Genomic DNA, 21,685 nt, shown 5'->3' on the forward strand with positions numbered 1-21,685 from the left:
GTTAATTCCAAATAAACACTGCTTCCACTCCTGTGGCCACAGTGCAACACAACACGTCATGAGCCAAACCAAAGCATTCAGGAGGACCCGTGCATGCCTTGTTATTGTTACCGGGAATCCCAGTGCCTAGTGACGTGACAAACAGCGGGTCATGGGAGACTCACCCGAGCTGCCAAGCACACCTCACGGTAGCAGTTCAACAGTCTCATAAGAGCAGCTGCATCGCCTAAAGCAGTGCTTAGTAATTCACCGTCCTGACTCTGCCAGCTGGGATCAGATCAGCCAGAAAAGTGCTCACCTGTAATACACAGACCGATGAGGACAGTTGTTGGTGTGGCTGATAGCAGTAATGAAAAGTTGGAAGTGGCATCCACACCTTCCCATAATGCCAAATAGCCAGCACCCACATCTACTATTTAGTTATGGCCTGGTCCACAATACCAAATGTGCCAGTGTTGAACTGCAGATAAGGACTCGGTCCACCAACAACATTTCCAACAAGCATCAAAGTGTCCATCTCTCCGTCCATCCATCATTTGCTGTATCTTCCAAATGGGCTCGGTGCTGTAGCTGCAGACATGTTGTCCATCTCTATCACTTCTCTCTGGAACCTCCCTGACCTTTCTCCCCGTAATTCCTTTGCATGACTAGGTGCTTCATGCAGTTGTTGTAAACATAAACACCTCCTCCTCTCCCTCTGTGACAGATTAACCTAGAAGTATGCAAACAGCTGTAGTTTCTTTCCTTTTATAAATGTAAAGGATTATGTGTAATTACTCTACTTCTTATTCACCCATAATCTCCTAATCCCATTCGACTCAGTGTTTTTATGAATGTGATAGTTATTTGTGTTTGTCCCCCCCCCCCCCCCCCACACACACACAGTGAAAAGTTAAGCTGTTTACTAAAGACTTTGACAGCTTCTTCATCTTCATGTTATTCCATCAACGTGATAAATTGTAGATTATCTTGTCAAAGCTAGCATTGGTTGTCTCTGAATTGTTATGTCTGTCCTTGGCCGTCCATTGCACAGTGATAGCCAAAGCAAAAATGGCTCCTGTCACATCCACAATGGCTTTTGCCTAACATTGTCCTCCCATGAAATTAGCTGTGCAGCGTCAAAATACACTAAAGCTGACTTAAAGCAACACAATGTAGGATTTCAACAGGTCTGCATTGCCTTTATTGGTACCGTGTGACTTCTGGATTTGGGTCCATGCCACAAAAAGAACTAAAATATTATACTGACGTGTTTTAATGAGTGTGTGTGTGAATTTCATCCATGTGCCAACAGTCTTCTCTTCTCTTCGGTGGCAGTCAGATGTTTTTAAATGTAAATGCAGTTTCCACACTTCTAACCCTCTGGCTCACTGCTGACAGCCCATTAAGACAAAGAAATGTGGCAGGAAAACAGATACGTACATGCCAATTATTATTTTTTTAAACACTAAGCCCTAATACTCAGTCTTGAGTATCACACACACACACACACACACACACACACACACACACACACACACACACACACACACACACACACACACACACACACACACACACACACAGAGAGTGCTGCTTTAGCCCACAGTTTTCAGCCATGTGATGGAAAGCGTGTGCCGGGGAAAGGAGTGTGGTGCTAATCATGAATTCATTAGCACTCTTTGATGTCTACGGAGCTGTGAATGCGCGCGGCTGTGTACGCGGTTGATATTAAAGTATCTGTCAGCTGTCGGAGCAGCCAGCCAGCCGCACACCCAGGGTCACATGACTTAAAGCCTCTCTGCTTTTAATGTTAATTAATGTTCATGCAAATTTCTTCTGGAAGTTGCACACTTTCACACGTCGTCCGCCCGTCTACTTTACTGCGAGTAAATGTAAATGTCAGGTGGATTAACAATTGCATCAAAAATTGCTGTCATTTAAGAGAGCTGTTGATGATACAGGCATGTACCAATTACACAAGTGGATAAAGTGCAATCATATGTTGTCAATGTGTGAGTGTGTGTGTTGTGGAAGCTGCATGTACTTCCATTAAGGTCTGGGAACCAAAATGTTGGCTTCCACGATTTAAGCTGTGAATGAAGTGTCTGGAACATGGCAAGAGAATGCAGTGATGTGACCCCACAAAGATGGGTGTATAAGTGTGTGTGTGTGTGTGTGATGTGTAAATCCACAGAACTCTTGCAAGCTTTAATTAATGGTGCTTGATCATCAGCAGGCAAAGGCAAACAGCAACTAAACGAGTGTGCCCCCCTGTCAGGGAGGATAATTGCATTTCACCAACAGATTCATGTGGCAGACACACAGCCATTCAGGGGAACCTCTTATGAGGATGTTTCCTTTTTTCTTTCTTTCTTTCTTCCAGGGTTTCATGTTTGCAAAATCTCCTATTTTATTTCTTAAGGGATGCTCATCTTGAGTTTTTTTTTTGTTTTTGAACATCGCCTCGGTTTGAGGATGTGTGAAAAAACAGCCACATGCTGAGAAGAACGTAGAATGCTGGGTGTCCTCCATCGCTGCCCTCTGTTTCCTGTGCAGTATGACGTGAAGCTATTTACGTAAGCTGAGTGATGCAGATTATGGAAACATAATTTACACATCCGCGCCACACACCCTGCGGTGCGAGTCGGATCAGGTACTCGGTGTACTGTTCCAAAACTGTACTGTGGTGTGGTGGTGAAGCTGCTTTGTGGAAAAGAGTCTTGTGAAAGTCTCCTTTCATGTGACCTTCCTCCACTCTTGTCTCTCTTTCTATTAATAATACCTGCTGAATAAAGTTGCCTGGGAATTTCACAGGAACACTTTGTTAAAGCTGTTTCCCCCTGCTTGGTAAATGAGAAATGGGAGTTGCAGTTCTTGCTCACCGTGTGAGATTAATATGCAGTTCCCCTTTTTTATTTTTAGAGGAGCGTTCGAGGCTCACGGCCCTGTCATTACTCCTCAAGTAACAACAGCTCTTTTCTCTTAAATTAATGTCTCTCTCTCTCCCTCTTTAGTGGCTGGACACAATAACAGAAACACCTTTTAACTATGTGAACATGCTTACCCCCTCCCCTAGTTTGTCCTATGACTGTATTTTGTGGGTTTATACTTTTAATCGAGCATATAAATGCATATTTACTGCAGGGTTATGTCATGATATTGTATATATTGTTTATCGCTTCATTGATTCTCTCAGGACATGGAGGTTGTTAGTTGTTGGTAAGATTGCAGTGAGGTTGCATGGCCCCAGACAGTTACGTTTATACCTTGGTGACATCTGCAAAAGGACAAACTGCTAAATACAACTACTAGTATTTTCATACCACAGCAATAATGTGACCTTGAGATATAATTTGTATTGTTGTTACAGAGCTCCTGAAATGTGCAAGTCTAAATACCTACATCCAACCTTAGTGAACACCCCTACTTTTGTAATACCTATGTTGCCACTGAGACACCCATGTTTACAGGAAATTCGGTCATATCCTCCTTATAATCAGTGCTTGTTAATAATACCGTGTGTTCAGCAGTTTCCGAAGCAGCTCTGGTGTTCGTAGTACATCGTATAAATATAGAGCCACCACCACTTCTACCTGCTACATTGAAACACCAGCTTTTTTCTTTTTTGGTTTCCTGGCGTGCACCTGTCGGGTTGTGGTTGAGCTTGTGTTGTTGGAACTTTTGCAAACGACCTTAGGACTACAGGGGAAGTGTATATCTGCAAACGCAGCATTTGCTCCCTAATTGTTCTTTGTCTTCGTTACAGACCGGCTACTTTGTGTGTGTGTGTGTGTGTGTGTGTGTGTGTGTGTGTAGGGAGAAGGAAGGTCCTTTTTTCTCTGCTGGCAGTGTCAGCAGGTGAGCAGCCCTGTTGGGGGGGAAAAATGAGAGAAATCGCCAAAGCATGCAAATTGCTAGTCCAAGGGGAGAATCAATTAGGTGCATAGTAGCTGGAGCAGAAAGGCACAGGGGGTGTGCAGAGATGCAGGGGTCTATGCAAAGAGATTTGTGCAGAGACGATGTGATCACAGTCTTCCTCTTTGTATGTCCACAATTCTCAATCCATGAACTGATGCTACTGGTTGAATTTAAACGCACTGTTCTAGTCTCATTCCTTTTCTCAATTGTGTGACCAATGTACCCCCATTCTCTCATTAGTTTTTTTTAATGATGTTCTGCTCAAACCTCTGCTCTATAGGATCAGAGCAAAGATCACAGTGTCTTCAAATGCCTCTCGTACGGTGACAGTAATGAGTTTGTTTCCTCTCTCTTCTCAGGTGTATGATGTCCTCCATCTCAAGAGAGGCTTGATTCTGATTGGCGACAGCACCGGTCTGTGCCTGCTTCCCTCTGGTCACTGCTCCCACCGTCGACACAGCCATGACATCACTCACCAGGACACGGACCTGCTCTTTAGTATGCTGCTTTCTGTCAACTCTGATGCTTGGCGTGGCGTCACAAACAGTGGTGCAAGCCCCACAGGCTCAGAGTTCCAGCTCCCAGGTGATCACAATGTCCCTTCAGGACGAGGAGTATTCTTCATTTCGCGCTGAAAACCCAGAGTGGACATTCAACCATTTGGCGGTGGACTATCGCAATGGTAACGTTTATTTGGGCGCCGTCAACCGTATATATAAACTGTCCCCGGCCTTGGAGGTCCAAGTGTCCCACGAGACCGGCCCAGACGAAGACAACCGCAAGTGCTATCCTCCACGCATCGTCCAGCCTTGCAGTGAGCCACTGACGCTCACTAACAATGTCAACAAGATGCTTCTGATGGACTATCGGGAGAACCGGCTACTGGCGTGTGGCAGCCTCTATCAGGGCATCTGCAAGCTCCTTCGTCTAGATGACCTATTCAAGTTAGGAGAGCCTTTCCACAAGAAGGAGCACTACCTCTCTGGCGTCAACGAAAGTGGCTCAGTGTTTGGTGTCATTGTTTCATATGGAAACGCCTCTCCGGACATGTTGTTCGTGGCCACAGCAGTGGACGGCGAGCCAGAATACTTCCCTACCATCTCCAGCCGCAAATTGGCCAGAAACTCGGAGGAGGACGGCATGTTTGCATATGTCTTCCATGATGAGTTTGTGGCTTCTATGATCAAGATCCCTTCAGACACCTTCACCGTCATTCCGGACTTTGACATATACTACATTTATGGCTTTGCCAGCGGGAACTTTGTCTACTTTCTGACTTTACAGCCTGAAATGGGGGGCGGGCCGACTGCCGGATCCTCGTCCACCGGTCGGGAACAGGTCTACACTTCCAAGATAGTCCGCCTTTGTAAGGCAGACACTGCTTTCAACTCCTACGTGGAGGTGCCTATTGGATGTGTTAGTGGCAACGTGGAGTACCGATTACTCGAGGCGGCCTACCTGTCCAAAGCTGGCGCTATTCTGGCACGCTCTCTCGACGTGGCGCCAGACGACGATGTATTGTTTGCCGTCTTCTCGAAAGGTCAGAAGCGACGTCCGCGCCAGGCCTCCCAGGACTCGGCACTGTGCGTTTTCTCTCTGAGGAAAATCAATGAGAAAATCAAGGAGCGACTGCAGTCCTGCTACAAGGGCGAGGGTACGCTGGACCTGGCTTGGCTCAAAGTCAAAGATATCCCCTGCAGCAGTGCGGTGAGTACTACTGTGTAACACACACACACATGCATGCATATTGTGAAGCTTTAAGGACTCTAATTTTAAAGAGAACACTGGGAAGTACAAAAAAGACAAATAGCCAGAAGTTGAACAAGAGCAAACTCTCTAAAACTGCTTTTTTAGATCTTATTTACGTATTTCACACATGCTGTACATGCACAAGTTCACACATTCTGACATCCAGAACAGCAGGTGTTTAGCACTTGGGCTTAAAGTAGAATTTGATAAACAGATATTTTCAGGGAAAAAAATAGCAGTAAAACAAATATATAATAATTTGTCATGAATTCTAATTAAAGAACTGAGGAAAATAATCTGCGAGGGGTCCACGACTTGTTACTAATGCACAGTGGGAGGCTCACAGGGACACTGTTCTTGGCTTGGGTTCACGCTCCATCCCATAGCGGTGAGATGTTAACCATCCACTGCCTGTTTTATTCCACTCACCCTTTAAACGCAGCTGAATGCTCCGCCAAATTACCATAATTCTATTCTCCGTAACAGCCTTACAAATTCAGTGATTCAGTTCATTTGATTTCTCACTTTGTGCACATGTAAAAAAACAAAAACCTCCAATGTTAAATTGGGTGGTACATGTTTACACCACCTTTTTTTAGGCAGCCTTAATTATTAGTGCATTGTTTTTTTGACCTCTTGATATTATGTTATTAATAAAAATTGCCGACCCTGAGAAGTAGAACATTTCCTTAATCGGAGTGAATTTGTAGTGATTGTAGACTGCAGGGTTTAATAAACCATGTCCTTAAACGTGTGTAGATAATAAGGGTAAAACAAGACAAAGCTCTGTTGTTGCAGCTGAGTGATTCTGGTCTATTGATTATTATAACTGTGTGTGTATATAACTCCATATGGTATTTCAGCACTAAACACCTATATGCTCAAATCTTTCATTTATCTTTAGCTGAGCTGAATGATAAAAGCTCCCTTGCTGCCTTGTAATTTTCTGACCTGTGCAATCCACTCTGACGACGTTGTGGAATTGACCGTCTCTCGTGTTTTTGGTCCGGGAATCACTGTGTTTATCTATTAATCCATCTTTGGCACTGTACACGTGCCGAGGCGCCTTTTGTCTGCTGCTCGAGGGCCTGATAAATCATGCCTGAGGTGGAACTGTCAGCAGGGAGGGAAAGTGTGAGGGGAGCACACAGGGGTTAGTGCTAAGAAATTATGCCAGTTCAGCATGAGCCACAGTATCATCACCACCACCACCGCTGCATAAATTAGACCCCGCTGAACCGGTGACGGTGGACTCTGCTGGAGACAGATGAGTTCTGACCCATATATACACACACGTGTGACATCACCACACTTGTAAGAATGACTTCCGCAAAGACTGGGATGGTAATGGCCATAAAATACCTTGTAGTATGAACACTGAGTAAAACATAATCTATAAAAACACAGATCGTAAAAACTTACAGTGGGCTGCTTTAAAGTGGAGTTGATGCTCAAGCCATAAAAACATACAAAGCTCTCCATAAATCAGCTTCAGCATTAGCAAATTAATATATATATATATATGTTTCCCTTTAGGTTTTTACACAATAGGAACATGGAAGATATTGAGAGACATTGTCGTGGGGAAAACATGACGGGGTGCTTTTGTGTTGGATGTTGTCGTTCTGATACCCCATGTTTTATGTCTCAGACAATCTCCTTTTTGCATTTTCAATGATTCACGACTCCAGTGTCTCCCATAGCTACAGAAATCCAGTTTTAAAGTTATTGTTCACATTCCCTTCCATGCTGCGCTTCCCTCAGATGTGAGCCAGCAGAGAGAGATCATTCTGAATATACCAAACAAGGTTATTGAGGGAATATTGTGGAAGGCAGACTACTTCTTCTTTTTTAGGACCCCTGCATTAACGAGACACTAATTGCGGAGTCATAAAAATAATATAAATATCAAATAAGATTCTCGCTTGCAGTCTTGCCGGCTCTGAAACATCAAATACACAAACCTCCGCTCGTATTTTTCTTCCCTGATAAAAGTCTAGATCTAATAGATAGAAATTATTTTCACATTTTAAAATGTCAGGATCAGCGATGGCACTATTCAGCAGTCCAATATCTTTTTGAATTCCTGCCCTTATTTGCACCCAATTTGCATTTTGTTTTTTTCTACTTACTCCCATCCCATTTTTAACAATGACAATTTAGTTGGACTTTATTACAAATTGCAAATGTCGGCGTCTGCTGAGAGAGAAGGAAACGGAACATGTTTTGTCCACATACCATGTGACATAAAGTAAACTTTAAACAATTTTACACAATTTCATCCTTCAGAGATAGAAACTAATGAAACATGAACAAAAGCAGACTTTTTTTTCTCCTTTAAAGTGGATGGTTGCATGTCACTGATTTGGCAGTTACTGCAGAGGGAACGTAGATGAGACAGAGCCCCCGTTTTAAGGCTATGCCCATTTATCTTTACCCACTTTCTCGCTCGCCATCTTCCTCCCACACTGTCTCTTTTATTTCCCCCCCTCGACCCTTTCAAATGCTGTCGTATTTTGAACATGTTGTGTTTTTCCCTCCAATTAGGGAGAGGATGAACAGCTCCCAGGCTCATTAGAGTAGCTTGGCTGTGTGGCTCAACACACGCCAAATGCACTCACACACAAACGCACAAAAAAAAGACATGCACACATTTTGATAGAGATGGAACACGTTCAGACTGGATGTGGATACCACATGTCCTACATATACCTTCTCTGTAAGAGTAGATGGATGACAGCCATGGCTGCTGTAGCCTCTCTCTCAACTGTGGGAGTTGCTTGTTTGTGTACGAACGTCCTTGCGTCGTGTTTTGTTTGAAATAATATATTTTATCTTACCTTTTTCATGATTAAAAAAAGTATATTCTATTAAAAAACAAGCTATTTTATTGCTTAAAATTACATTTTATTTGAAATGTTAGGATTTATTAAGTAAGTAGTAGTAGGATGTCAAATATGACAAATTAAACACTTGAGGATAAAATGAAGGAGCACACAGAGAATGGGATGATGGGTTTGAGGTCAGGAGAGAGGATAAATGGGAGGTGAGAGAGTAAGGGGGGGGGGGGGCTTCCAGAGACCGGCCATGCTTGGCTGAGCCACATAATGCATGCTCAACAGTAAAAGTCTGCAAAGGGCCTGTATCCATAGATCATTGTGAAGTGGCATGTGACCTATAAAAAGAAAAAAAAAAAGCACTGCCCCCCCCCCCCGTCCATGTTCACTGTGTCAGCAGAAAAAAAACACAACAACAAAACAGCCGGATCGCAATAAATTCACACTCTGCTCTCATTCTCTCTCATCCTTGATTCATGGCGCACTGCCTATGCTTTTCTTTTGCCTGTGTGTCCTCCTTCTCCTCCATGTTAGTACATGTTAGAAAAAAATCCCCGTCCCTGTGTTCTCGTCCTATTGTTCCCGGATGATGCGTCTGTCCCTCTCTCCATAAGCGTACTGAAAAGGACGCAACCTTCCCCCCTTAAAAGTGAGAGAACATATACCAGGTCGCCTGTAAGTCCCCGATGGGCCACGACCATCCTCATCCTTTCTACTAATGATCATTAATTACATGTCATTAACTAACATGCCACGGGCGGTTCTCCCACATTTGTCATGTGCTATCGACTTCTCATTTTGAATTCCCTACAATTAATTAGATTATTCTAGTTGGTTGCTGCTGTTACTTGTAGTCTTTTCCCTTGATCTCTTGATCACAGTGCCCCCCCTCCCCTCCCCTCCCATGTTTCATCATTCGCTTGAAAGCAACTCATCTTGTACGACATCCTCCATCTGCCATCCGTGCTCATTTTTTGTTTTTTTTTCTTCTGTGCTTGACCAACCACTGTCGCCTGTCCTCTGTCCCTCCTCCTCCTCCTCCTCCTGATTGCTGAGCTTAATCAGTGGCTGGTTGCTGATGAGTCAGTCTAAGCCACATCCTCAGGAAAGAGAATGGCTTGTGGATTCATTAAAAAACATCCAGACTGCACCACCCACCCCTCCCAATTCACCCCACTCCATCCACATATCCGCTATCCAGGCTCGCTAATTAAATCTCTATGCATGATACCACTTGCGAAAGGTCAGAATCCATCACAATATCATTATTTTGTAATTAAACATGTCTCCTCTCTCCGTCACCGTACTGTAAACACTGACAGAATGAATTCTTGCTGAGTCACTGTGTTGCCATTGTAGCTCATGGCAATATGTAAATACATGGAATGTTTAGTGTTTCTAACTTTTGTCATAGCTGAAGTTTTCTCATACAACCTGTAGGAATATCAAGACACTTTTACAGTATTTAAGTTACAGTTAAGCTTTGAGTTTAGGGAGAATTATAGAGTCGGGATAAAAAAAAAAACACCTGTGAAAAAGTCACTACGAGAATCTGGAATCTGAATCAGAAAATATCTTTATTGTCGTAAAACTTGGGTGTAATGAAACTTGTAGGTGAACAATTAAGTTGTAATGCAACTTCTTCACCTCCTGCTTACTAAAGTCACTATAAGCTGTTCTAGAATCTGAATCAGGAACCATCTTTATTGCCTTGTGTGATATTATTGGATTATAACCGTTGCTAAAATTCATTGACAAATGATTCTCTCTCTTGTCAATGTTAATGAAACGCGATACAGCTCCACCGCTTCGACCGATGCATGAAATATAAGCACTGAGCTGAATCAACACCTCTTTGACGCGGTATCAACAGAATGAAAATGATAGCTGTTGTTGCACTGGATTGCAAGAGCTAATTATACCTAATAAACTGTCAATGAAATTGTAATACAGAGTAATATTTCTAGAATGCTGCTCCTAGTTGGAGTCTCCTGCGATCGACTTTGCTTTTTGCGATGTTTTAGTTTCATTCCAGAATCATCACGGGTGTTTTGTTAGTTTCCCTGATTTCATTGTTTCCTTGTAACCAATGTTTATTATTTATTATCCCATGTAACTGCTCAGATAACAGTTGGCAGGTGCAGGCATCCACAAACATGAATTCACAAAATATTACAGGCTCATCAAAGCCTGCCTCCTCACGTCGACCCTGCCAAGAGAACACACAAAATAAATCAACTTTGTTTCAGTGCACACTGTGAGAAGTGTGCCTAAACACAGACAGACTAAAAACATTCTGATACAAGTCTGCTCCGCTTTCCACCTGAAGATTTAGAAAAGTTAAAACTCTCGTCTTTAACCATTAACTCACACATTCGTACAGTGCATTTCCTATCACACATCTCACGCTCACACGGCACAGCTGTGAGCAATGATCACCCTGGGCGACTTTAAATCACTTTTAAGTGACAGAGAAAAGCGTTCTCTTGATGGATGGAGCTGCTCTAATTGAGTTTTAATTAGTGGCCTGTTTGCTGTTTGTGGTTGTTTTGTGTATCGTCTGTTTTTATGATGCAAGTGTACTGATGCTGCCGTCTCTTACCTGGTTAAATAAAGGGTATAATGTAGACTAGCGGAACCAAGAAATCAAACCCTCAAGCTTCCGAGTTGAAAAGACGACTCGCTTTTCCTCTTAAGCCACTGTGGTGATGATGATTAAGCCAATCCGCTTCACACAGCTCTCCTTGTTTTTTCTCAGCATAGCAGTGTTAAGATGTCATGTCACCTGGCGACGTTCCTGTGTCGCACACCTGAGATGTGTTTTATGTCAAAACAGACGGCTGCAAACAGGTCGGAATATGACTGAAAACACAAAGAATGAAAAAGTTTCTGCAGTGAATTCTACTGCTCAAAAAAAACCCCAGCAGTTTGACAGGGAAAATGCTTCTCGCTGTAAACACACAAACGCTCTGTCAGTCACAGGCCTGCTGCTCGTATGCTGCTTTACACAGCCCATTTTTAGTTGAAGGACGCGGCGTACGAATATTGTTGCATTGTTTCTAAATAATAACATCAACAACAACAGAAATCACCAAATGTTAGGCATTTGTCCCTGGTTTTGTCCATGTCTACATATTGTTGTCTACATATGCTCCTGTTTTTCCAAATGTGTGATCGATGCCACTTATGCTTGCTTATTCCTAGGTCCACATATACAGTAAATCATTCTTATTAATGTTCCATTGACATGTTAAGCATTACTTGACCTTGAACTTATCCCTGGACACACTTGAGATTACTGCATCATGTGCTCCAGGCTATATGTTTATGTTTATGTATATACATGTGTATTCAGAAGTAATTGCGTGCCTTCTTGTCCTTCCTCAGGCATGCTCTTTCAAACATGCTGATTCAGTTCCTGTCTGAATTAGAAATCTTAAAGGAAACGAGTCCTCGGATCGGTGCAATTGGGTATAAGATTGGACAGTTTCCAATATAGACTCTGAATTTGTGTGTGGGAGGGAAATGGGAAAAAGAAAAGCATGTATGGAGACAGGACATAACAGCTCGGAGGTTGTGATGAGATGCTGTTTCGAGGTGAATTACAGAAGAAGAAACAACATTAAGGGAAAAAAAATGGGTGCAAAGTGTGTTGGCAGAGTTTTTTTTTAGTGAAGTGGGAGAAGGAATTGTGCCTGGAACGTCTCACTGTGTTGTTGTGTGTATGTGTGAAGGGGAGAGTGATGTTTTGTTTTGTCACACATTGCTCCTGTGATTGAAGGCACCATGGGTCACGACGCAGATAGACTGTCTTGCAACAGCAGACACACACACACACACACACACACACACACACACACACACACACACACACACTGTCTCTCTCACACACACACACACACACACACACACACACACACACACACACACACACACACACACACACAGTTAAAATGAAGGCTCCAGCATCGTTTATACCTGCGGACTCATAGATCCGGCTTTCTTGGACTTGGGTCTAAGAGTTATTTGTCTAAGAGCAAGAGTAAAACCTTCATTTCAGTGCTCAAAATCAGTAACTAGACAATGATTCCTCTTAAGCATTAGTTCTTATGTTATGTTATTCAGATGCATTCTACTCATTGTAGACCATAATGTTTAGCTTAATTCATCAATCTTGTGTGTGAGCTTGTGCTTTACTACAGAATGACTCACTCGCTCTTTCTGGAGGAGTCGCACACAGCCAGTGTTTTACCGTAGTCAAACAGAATGTTGACACTATCTGAGATTGAACGCCACAAACCCACTTAGCCATGACATAATTCTTGAGTGCCGTCAATCATCCTGGCAGGCCGGCCCTTTAGCACAGTAGGAATAGAGGAAAATACCGAATATCCAAGTGGCTAATTACAACAGCGCAGCCACTGGTGCTCAATTTTCTTATTTCACTCCAACGGTATTTCTTTGTAAGGTAAGGTTTCCCCTTTGCAATCATCGGTGACTGCTGTAAAACAAAGGACAAAAAGGACCTTTTTTGTATATAATAAAAAGTACAGAATCAGCAGACAAAAGAAAGATTAGGGAAAGAAGCCATTGAATTGACTTTGTGCTGTGTAATATCAACAATAAGAGGGGAAGTGCAGGAAAATTGACTCTCTGGAGCATCTTGAGCGTTGACATGAAGGGTAATGTCTCTGTGGTTTAATATGTGTCATTAGCTTTGTGAACCTGTAGCCAACGGTACTAACCCTCATAACAGTGCAAGCCCAGATTAGGCCATACATCAGAGAGCGTCAGAGAGTGGATCTCTTTCAGTCCCCCCACTAATCGCATTGAGCAACTCTCTCTCTCCCTCTCTTGCATGCACACAACCACTGCCCCCTTCTCTTTCTCTGCACTCTGTATCTGCTGATCCCTATGCACAGTCCAAAAGAGAGCTCTCTTTGTGCTGGCGCTGGCAGCCAGTTAGAAGCAGAGAGATGGATATGGCTGAGAGTGACCTGATTCTGCCTGGCCTCCGTCCAAATACAGAGACTCTGTTTTCCTGTCCCTCTGTTGGGAGTAACCTCCCTGCCTTTCTTCTCTCCTACTATGCTGTGGGATTCGGGGCTGAGACATAGAGTTGAGTTTCTTCTTTTTTTTTTTGAGTGTTTGGAACATTGCACTTCAGTTATATAGAACAACTAAATTAATACCTACTCAAGTCATACAATAACTTGTTAGTAATATTAAGAGCCCACACAATGTTGATTAAGTCTATCAGCATCAGCACTGTTAACATCTCTTCTAGACCTCTTGTTACTCACACTTTTTATCTCCGTCTTGCTGCCAACTTGCTCAGTGAGTGTGTATCACATCCTCGCTGAAGAAGATTGGGAAAAAAACACTTATTGCTCAGCTTGGCCCGAGACGGTGAAAACTTGTAACCCTCAAAGTTTGAAAAGCACATTCAGGAGATGAAGTCGAAAGAAACTAAGAGGGACAGAAAACATGATGCAAACAGATGAAAGCATTGTTGTGTCGGTATAGACGACGACGTCAACAGCTACTCTGATTTTATTTGGCGTTCTGACATCCAGACGTCTTTGGCAACACAACTGCAAATGTCACGTTCTGGTGACGGTGTAATGAAAATGTGTCTTCTCGCTGAAAGGGCTGACAGACGGTGGGGAGAATACGTATTCCATTAGATTGCAGAATGGTGACTGTGATTGGCAACCTACAGGGGGACAAAAACACCAACATGTCAGTGACAACAGATGAAAACACTTATTTTCATACACACAAAAAAAAATTGTGTGCATATTCATCACCTCTTACTTATGCACGCACAACAACGACGTGTTAACAATGAGGATTTTGGAGAAGAAATCAATCTCCGGATGGGGGAAGTGGCTACACCTTTTATTAGCTTTTTAGGAAGCATTCAATCACAGTGATCCTGAATACAACAAATGACTCTTTTGCTTCCAAAAGACCCTTTTAACCTTTGAACTAGGACAATGAGGCTCCTCGACCGTCGCAGAAACAAGGCTCATTAGCAAATGCAGAAGGGAAAAATCTATTTTACTGCTGTGAGTGAAAAAATCTCAGCATAGCAGAAGTGAGTTTTGATCTTAGATCCTTGTGTTATGGAGGAGGGAGGCAGGTTAGCATGCGGAGGAGTGACACAGTAATATTTCACCGTGATTTTACAGAGTGACCATGCTTCATATCACAGAGACCATCAGTCTTGCAGAGAGCCACCACATGGTGTGTAGGACAGAGAGTGCACTCTTGACAGCAGCTCATTCTGAAAAGGTCAGAGGGAGAAACAAAGAGGGGGAAATCAGAGGGAAACATGTCCACATAAATGTCCCACAAATATTCACCTGTGTTTACCGTTGTCCTTTCTTTTCATCGCCATCTCCTCAAAACCCTTAGATCATATGATACGATCAAATTGGAATCGTCTCCATCGATCTTTGACGCCACTTCATATAACCCCCGTGTTATTGCCTGGAGCTTGTTGTGGCCAAGACTGGCCATCTTCCATTTGTCTAATGAAAGCAGACACCATATTTCCTCTGCGGGCTCAGTCTGAGGCTTCAGATGATGATGGCCTGTAGTGAAATTGTTCCTAGGAGTCACTTGCTGTGCTTTTGAAGATTGATTGATTGAATCCAGGGGTTCACTTCCAGGAAGAGAACGGGAGAAATAAGACGTATAGTGCATTGAAAGACCTTCTGCCCCTTAGATTATCCAACCTCGGACACTTCATACTACTGAGCAGCTGCATGGGGAAAAAAAAGCAGATACAAAAACAACACAAGGTTTTTTTTATTTGCATTTTCATCTTAGCCTACTTTGATTTCAGTCATATCTTTTTTTCCTTAGCTGATTTATTCATTTTTGTTGGCAAACTAAACCTCGACTACATTATCTGAACCTACAACTTTCAGATTATGTCCACAAAAAATGCCTTCATTAAGTCATTACAGTGTCAAGTAGTTTTCATTCCTCCCGCCCACTATTTTCTCTAGAATACTAATCTTTCTTTTGCATCGGCGGTCTCAATTGCCAAAGTACTTTTCCCTTAACAGCAACGCATCACATTCAAAAACGTATTCATCAAGAAAATGTCTGCTTGGAACCGAAACCTCCTTGTTTCAAATCCAGCCACACACACACACAGTCCCTAGCACCATTATTCTCTTATCAAAACCCATAAGTCATTCTGCCCACAGTGAGTTAGTGTGAATATTCTCCGGCAGGCAAAAACACAAAATACGGCGATGCACAAAACATAAAAACACACCTATCTGTCTTTAATCAGCAAATCACAGCAGCGTGTCCTCGCTGAAAGCATAACAGATGAACCCTCCATCAAGAGTGCTGCAGAGTCTTGATTTGTCTCAAAGTAGTGTGACGCTGTACCACTTTTTTTTTCTCCTTTTTTTTTTATTCCCCTCACTTCACTTTGAATCATTTCACAGTTTCATAGTGAATATATTCTTGCAGCACTGGCATTTTCTGCAGTTGCTGTTGCATTGGGTGGACAGTGGGGAATTGTGCCTGACAGAGCAGCCTCTAGCGCTATTACACAGCTAGAACCTGACTGGAGTCTGCTACCGTCTTCCTCTCTCAGTTTTTTACCGCAATGGATCTGCAGGAGCACACTGGCATACAAATGCTTGCAAATTCACCTCTGTTCTCTTATGTATATGTATGTATCTCTGTGTGTGTGTGTGTATCCCTTTTGGACATCCACTCACGCTAAGACATTGATTACTGTTTTTATTAATCTTGAGCTCCGGGGTCAGTTTATCTGGAGAGCACAGGACACTCTGAACCTTTCTCCCAGTGTGTCCCCAAGCTCTTTTCAAAATTGACTCAATAACTCAAGTTTGCACAAGCAGGAAGTTTTAGAGGAAGTCATATTTTTTTTTGTCAAACTAATCCCTCTCCTTCTTGTCTTTGCACCGCAGCTCCTGACCATCGACGACGACTTTTGCGGCCTCGACATGAACGCGCCGCTCGGCGTGTCCGAGATGGTGCACGGCAAACCGCTCTTCTCCGACGCCGTCGACAAGATGAGCTCCGTCATCGCCTACGTCTACAAGAACCACTCGCTGGTCTTCGTTGGCACCAAAGGCGGCCGCGTCAAGAAGGTAAGGAGCAGTGATATGTATACGGCGCAGCAGAGATTCACTTTCTCTCCGTGATAATGTGGAGCAGAGGCTGGGAACTGGGGACTGTCGGTTTGGAGGAGGGATAGGACTCATAAGGCAGATTGACTTTCAGTCAAATCAGCTGAGTTGGCTGTATTTGTAAGAGGAAGAGAGGGAGAGTGAAAAGGAGTAAGTGTGTGTACTTCTGTGGAGAGAATTTACCTCTGTGTGTGTGTGTGGAAGAAGGGGGATCAGGAGAGCCCCTGAGGGGGTTTTGTTCCTAGAGCCAAGACTATCTGATATCTCTCAACATCCTCCTCATCCACTGCACCATATACCACACATACACTTATGCGGTATATACACACACAGTATCAGGAGTAGCCGCTGTACTTTTCCTTCACTTTGGACTTGAATGAAATCCAGACCCCTGGGGGCAGATTGTAGCACACATCAGCACGTTACAGAACTTGCTAGACAGCACAGATCAGCATGTTCCAGAATCGATAAGGCAAAACTTTCCTTATCTGTTTCTGGAGGCAAATTCAGGTAGTAGAAAAATGATGCAATCGTTTTGTTTGTCAAGTGATTTATGGAACTACTAGTTTCTGTTAGCGATGATTATCACTGATCATTACTTGACACTTTCTGTGACAGAAGAGCTCTTGGCTCTTGAACAAGATTTGTCCTGTCACAGTGAAGCAGCAGCACTGGACAAGCTGGGTTTTGGCATGTGGTGGCTTTCACCTCGGGCTCCCCTCGTGCTCCTGTTCCCTCCCACGCGTGCAGCCCTGTCCTGGGCTAATGGGATGACATGCTGCTACAAGGTGTGATAGAAATGTGGGTAGCTCCTGTGCTTTTTACCCCTCCCTTTCTCGCACTCTAGCACACATACATCATAGTGCATGACTGGGACTAATTTTTTTGGGGTAGCTTGGCCACTGCGCTTCAGAGGCTTGGGAAATCCAGCATTACATGGAGAGAAGTAAAGGGAGAAATGTGTGAAGGAAGCAGCGGGGAGTTAAAAGTTTGAGTTTGTGGGAGATTGTTGTCCTGTATATTCCGTATTCCAGAAGTGCCGTATGTGGACAGACGAAGGACAAAGATGGAATGCCGTGGAGAAAGTAAAACAAAGATGTGAAGGTCAGAGCAGGCCACCAGTGATAACAGCTATTTTTTATTTTTTTTACTAGTGAAAACCCTTGTTTTTGCTTTGTACTTTTTGCAGTAGCAGCACTGCTGCAGTATTATCACTGCTACACTCCCTGACAACAGGTGCTGGAGATGAGTCATGTGGTAAAAGCCAAGGTTAGAGGACAGAGGAGGGAAAGAGAATTAGAGGCGTTTTACCCACACGGACACAGCGTTTTAGGGGACCCGAAACTATATTTCGAAGTCGGTCAGAAAGTCGGGGTTCTGTAAGTATATTCTAATGGAAACGGCATGAAACAAACATACATTATTTCTCTTTCTTTCCTCTGGCTCGATTCATTCTGTCTTGTTTCTGTTTCTATCTGTAACAACGTCGTCTTCTCTGTTTTTTGGTGTAACATTACAGCACAACTTACAGTTCTGTCACGTGTCACTCGTACAGCATTTTAAGTTGTCTTTATGGGGAACTTTTTGAAAACGGCAAAGCAAAAGATCGTTTACGCTTTGTTTTACTACATAATATTATCCATTGTGACCGTGAGCATGTCATGCATGTCTTTGACATTGTTGATTTTTGTTTCTTACTGCCTCCTGCCTGTGATTACTGTTGTTCTTCTGTCCCGCGCAAGAACAACAGAGTGGTTGAGTCGGTGGTTTTCCATGATGTTAGACAATAACCAACACATGGGCAGATGTTTGAAACTGCATGTAATCATATTTAATGCCTGCTGCTCATCTGTGATGATAACATCGGGTTAGGAGAAGGGAATTTAGCGGCTTTGATGGCTAAAAGCATTACAAGCCATTTTTGAGGATATTACATTTATTTTCCTGGTTATCTTGGTGCTTTTCTTCTTTCCCTTGGCCTCTCTCCAGACTACCCTCTCAAAACTGCATTATTGGCACTTGAGAGAAACAAGTCTGCAGAATTCTGTCATTGTTCTCATTCCGACTCGACGTGAACGAAGATCGGACGTGCACTTATGGTATATAGAGTATATTGGCAAAGAAAAGCCCACAAATGCACACGGTCTTTTGACAGAAGGTGATCAATATACTGTGTCAACACAGACGTAAGCAACTTGCACAAAGCCCCATTACTGCCCCATCCTCCCCTCCCATGTACATACTTCCCCTCCCCTGTCGTTAGCTGTATACCATTAGATGACATCACAGGCAATAAAAGACAACAACAAGACAATAAAAGGCCTGAGCTTCAGTCCACCTCCTTCATCAGTGACTTTATAACCCCACAGCTAATGGATGTTGATTTATATACACTCCTCCACCTTACTTGTTCCAACCATCAACCCCCTCCTCCCCCCTCCTCTTCCTTCTTCTCAGCTCTTCTCTCACATGCACTCTTTCATTTTTTTTCACTGCTATTTATGATCCTGTGACTAACACACTGTCTTGAATAAATACAAGCTTTACAGTAAAAGATGAACACAAATGCAATTAGGTTTTGCTAAATGTCGGTTTACAGGCTCACATTTATGACATCATGAAGTCCGAGTTTGACGGGAAGTGGAGTGAATTAAATTCGCTCGGCTTGTGAAATACCTTTATGTGGTGCGATTAAAAAAAATTGTTTTCTACTACTAATTCGAGCTGTCATTAACACAATTTATTCTCTAACCCTTCACCCTACCTTTAACCAACAATACTGTATACTTAACAGTTGTAGTCCTACAGCAATATTTGAGGTAGAAAGAATAAACAGACTTGTAATTCTGGCAGTGAAGATTCCTCTTGGAGTCCAGACAGAAACAGTGCTGCTGGAATGATTTCCCTGAAAATAATCTGGCCATTATCGTTCTGGAAGACGAGCAGAAAGATGATTGTGAGGCTGTATGAAGTGATGGTTTCAGCAACATTTGATATTAACCGTATCTTACCCCCAAAAACAAAAAAAGGCCTGAGAAAGTTAATAAAAGTGGCCAAATCTTATTCACTGTTATGAAGTCACAAAGTTTTCCAACACCCTCCTGTCATCAAGACAGGCAGTGGCATCAAATCGATAGAGTTCTACACGTGTTGACAGCTACTGCCGTTACTGTTACTCTTTGCATTTCCACCTCTCTGTTTGAGCCTTTGGTAATGATTGACCGTCTCTCTCTGTACTTTTGAGCACTTACTGCATCTTCCTCCTCCCACTCCCTACCTCTATTTGCCCTCTCCTCATAATTCCCCTCTTCCCTTTTACCCTTTATGCATCTCACTCCTTTGGCCCGTGGCTGAATGGAGTTGTGCTGAAGAGGTCTTTGATGGCTACCTCCCGCCACTGGATCTGAATGGACCATATGGCTTCTGTCAGCCAGTCTGTTGGTCAGTTTGTGTTTGTGTGTGTGTGTGTGTCGGTCTGTGGCTTAAGGAGGAGATGGAGATGTGATGGAGATAAAAGACTGTGACTGGGAAAGGTTTAAACCACTTACTGCAGATGAGTGCACAACAGTAGGTCAAGAGGAAAGCCGCAACCCCCCTGCGAGCTTTGGTTTAGTTCATGGTCATCTGGTCATGCTACACATTTGCATGAGAGGTGCAGATACGTGCACACATGATGCTCTCTGCACCTGACTGCATGTGTTGAGATATATGCATGCATCACTGAACACACACACACACACACTGTGTTCACACTGCTCGACAATGGTTGGTCTGCTGCCTCTATGAAGATGGAAGGGTTGTGTTGAGGGAAGAAGAAGAGGAGAGAGGGAGAATAGAGCAGAGCGATGAGACTGAAGGCCACCTGCTGAGGTGCTAATGCATCTCCCCTCAGTCCATCTCAGTGGGAGGGTGGGGAGCACTGGCGATCAAGACGGCGAGCAGCAGACTTGATAAAGACAAAAACGAGAAAAAGGTAGTGTCTGAAAAAGTAGACACGTACGCTGAGTGATGCTACTCCCGTTTCCAATTATGATGATTACTTTACTTTATTGTGTCATGATGAGGAAGAGCGAGCAGAGAAAATGATGCGGTAGTGACATACAGTACAGGCTGGTGTGCACCATTCAGGTTAAACGGCATTGACTGAGGAACGTGTCTATTCCGTTTATGTGGAATGGTTAATGTTTGTTGTCGGAAAGGAAAAAGGTCAGACTTTTCACTTTTGACTCAACCTTTGTCAATTTCCCCCTGATTTATGCGACGAGGGTCCATATTCCCGGCTGTCTCATTACCCGTCCCTCCAGCTGTAGTCGTCTTGTTTTCCCCTTTTTCTGCTGCCCGCCTGCTGCTCTCTTCATCAAAACACACATCATTTATCTGTCGTTTTACTTGCTTTCCTCTGCGATTTTATTCTTCAATTTAACTCATCCAAAATGCTCGGTGACAATTTAAACCTTGCAGTCAGACGACAATGGTTTGGCGTGAGGGATCTTATCAGTTGAAATATGTCTGATTTCTTTTTGCCTTTTTTCAGCTTATTACAATCAAGTCAGTGTCACATAAATAAATAAATAAATAAAAGGCAGTGCTGTCCAACTAACTGTCTTCTGTCAGCACAATGGATTGTAGATGGATAAATTTAAATGTGCGTAGGTGAGAGAGCTTTTCCGGGAGACATTTATTGCTCTGGACCACTCCCATATGTTTGTGTGTTGATTGTGTCCTTGTTTTGTGTGTGTGTGTGTGTGATGGGTTGGATAGCCCCAGATGCAGATTATTGAAATAGGCTGAGCTGAGCCGTGGTCAGTGGAGCAGAGGATTAACTGCTTAGAGCTAATGATGAAATATGCCTGTGGACAGACAGGCATTGTGGGCATGTGTGCTCTTGTGTGTGTGTGTGTTTGTGTGTGTGGACACTAGTTTTATGGTTTTAGAACACAGTGATCAGCACAGGTGCACACAGTGTTACTATCACCCTGGCAAGACGCCATTACGTCCGCACCCTCCCCATTC

The 21,685-nt window shown here is 43.3% G+C and overlaps 1 protein-coding gene across 1 annotated transcript in view; it reads left to right on the plus strand.

Annotated features, from left to right (window-relative positions):
• Positions 1-4,362: 4,362 nt before the first annotated feature.
• plxna4 (plexin A4) overlaps positions 4,363-21,685 on the plus strand; it is a gene marked incomplete at both ends in the record, with an annotated part of 167,428 nt that continues 150,105 nt past the window's right edge. Inside the window, 2 exons of the mRNA XM_083907285.1 lie at positions 4,363-5,607; positions 16,451-16,633. Of these exons, the coding sequence (XP_083763411.1) occupies positions 4,363-5,607; positions 16,451-16,633 (1,428 nt within the window). The remainder of the gene's footprint in view (positions 5,608-16,450; positions 16,634-21,685) is intronic.

This window comes from Microchirus variegatus (assembly GCF_963457635.1).
Source record: "Microchirus variegatus genome assembly, chromosome: 20".
NCBI classification, from domain to species: domain Eukaryota; kingdom Metazoa; phylum Chordata; class Actinopteri; order Pleuronectiformes; family Soleidae; genus Microchirus; species Microchirus variegatus.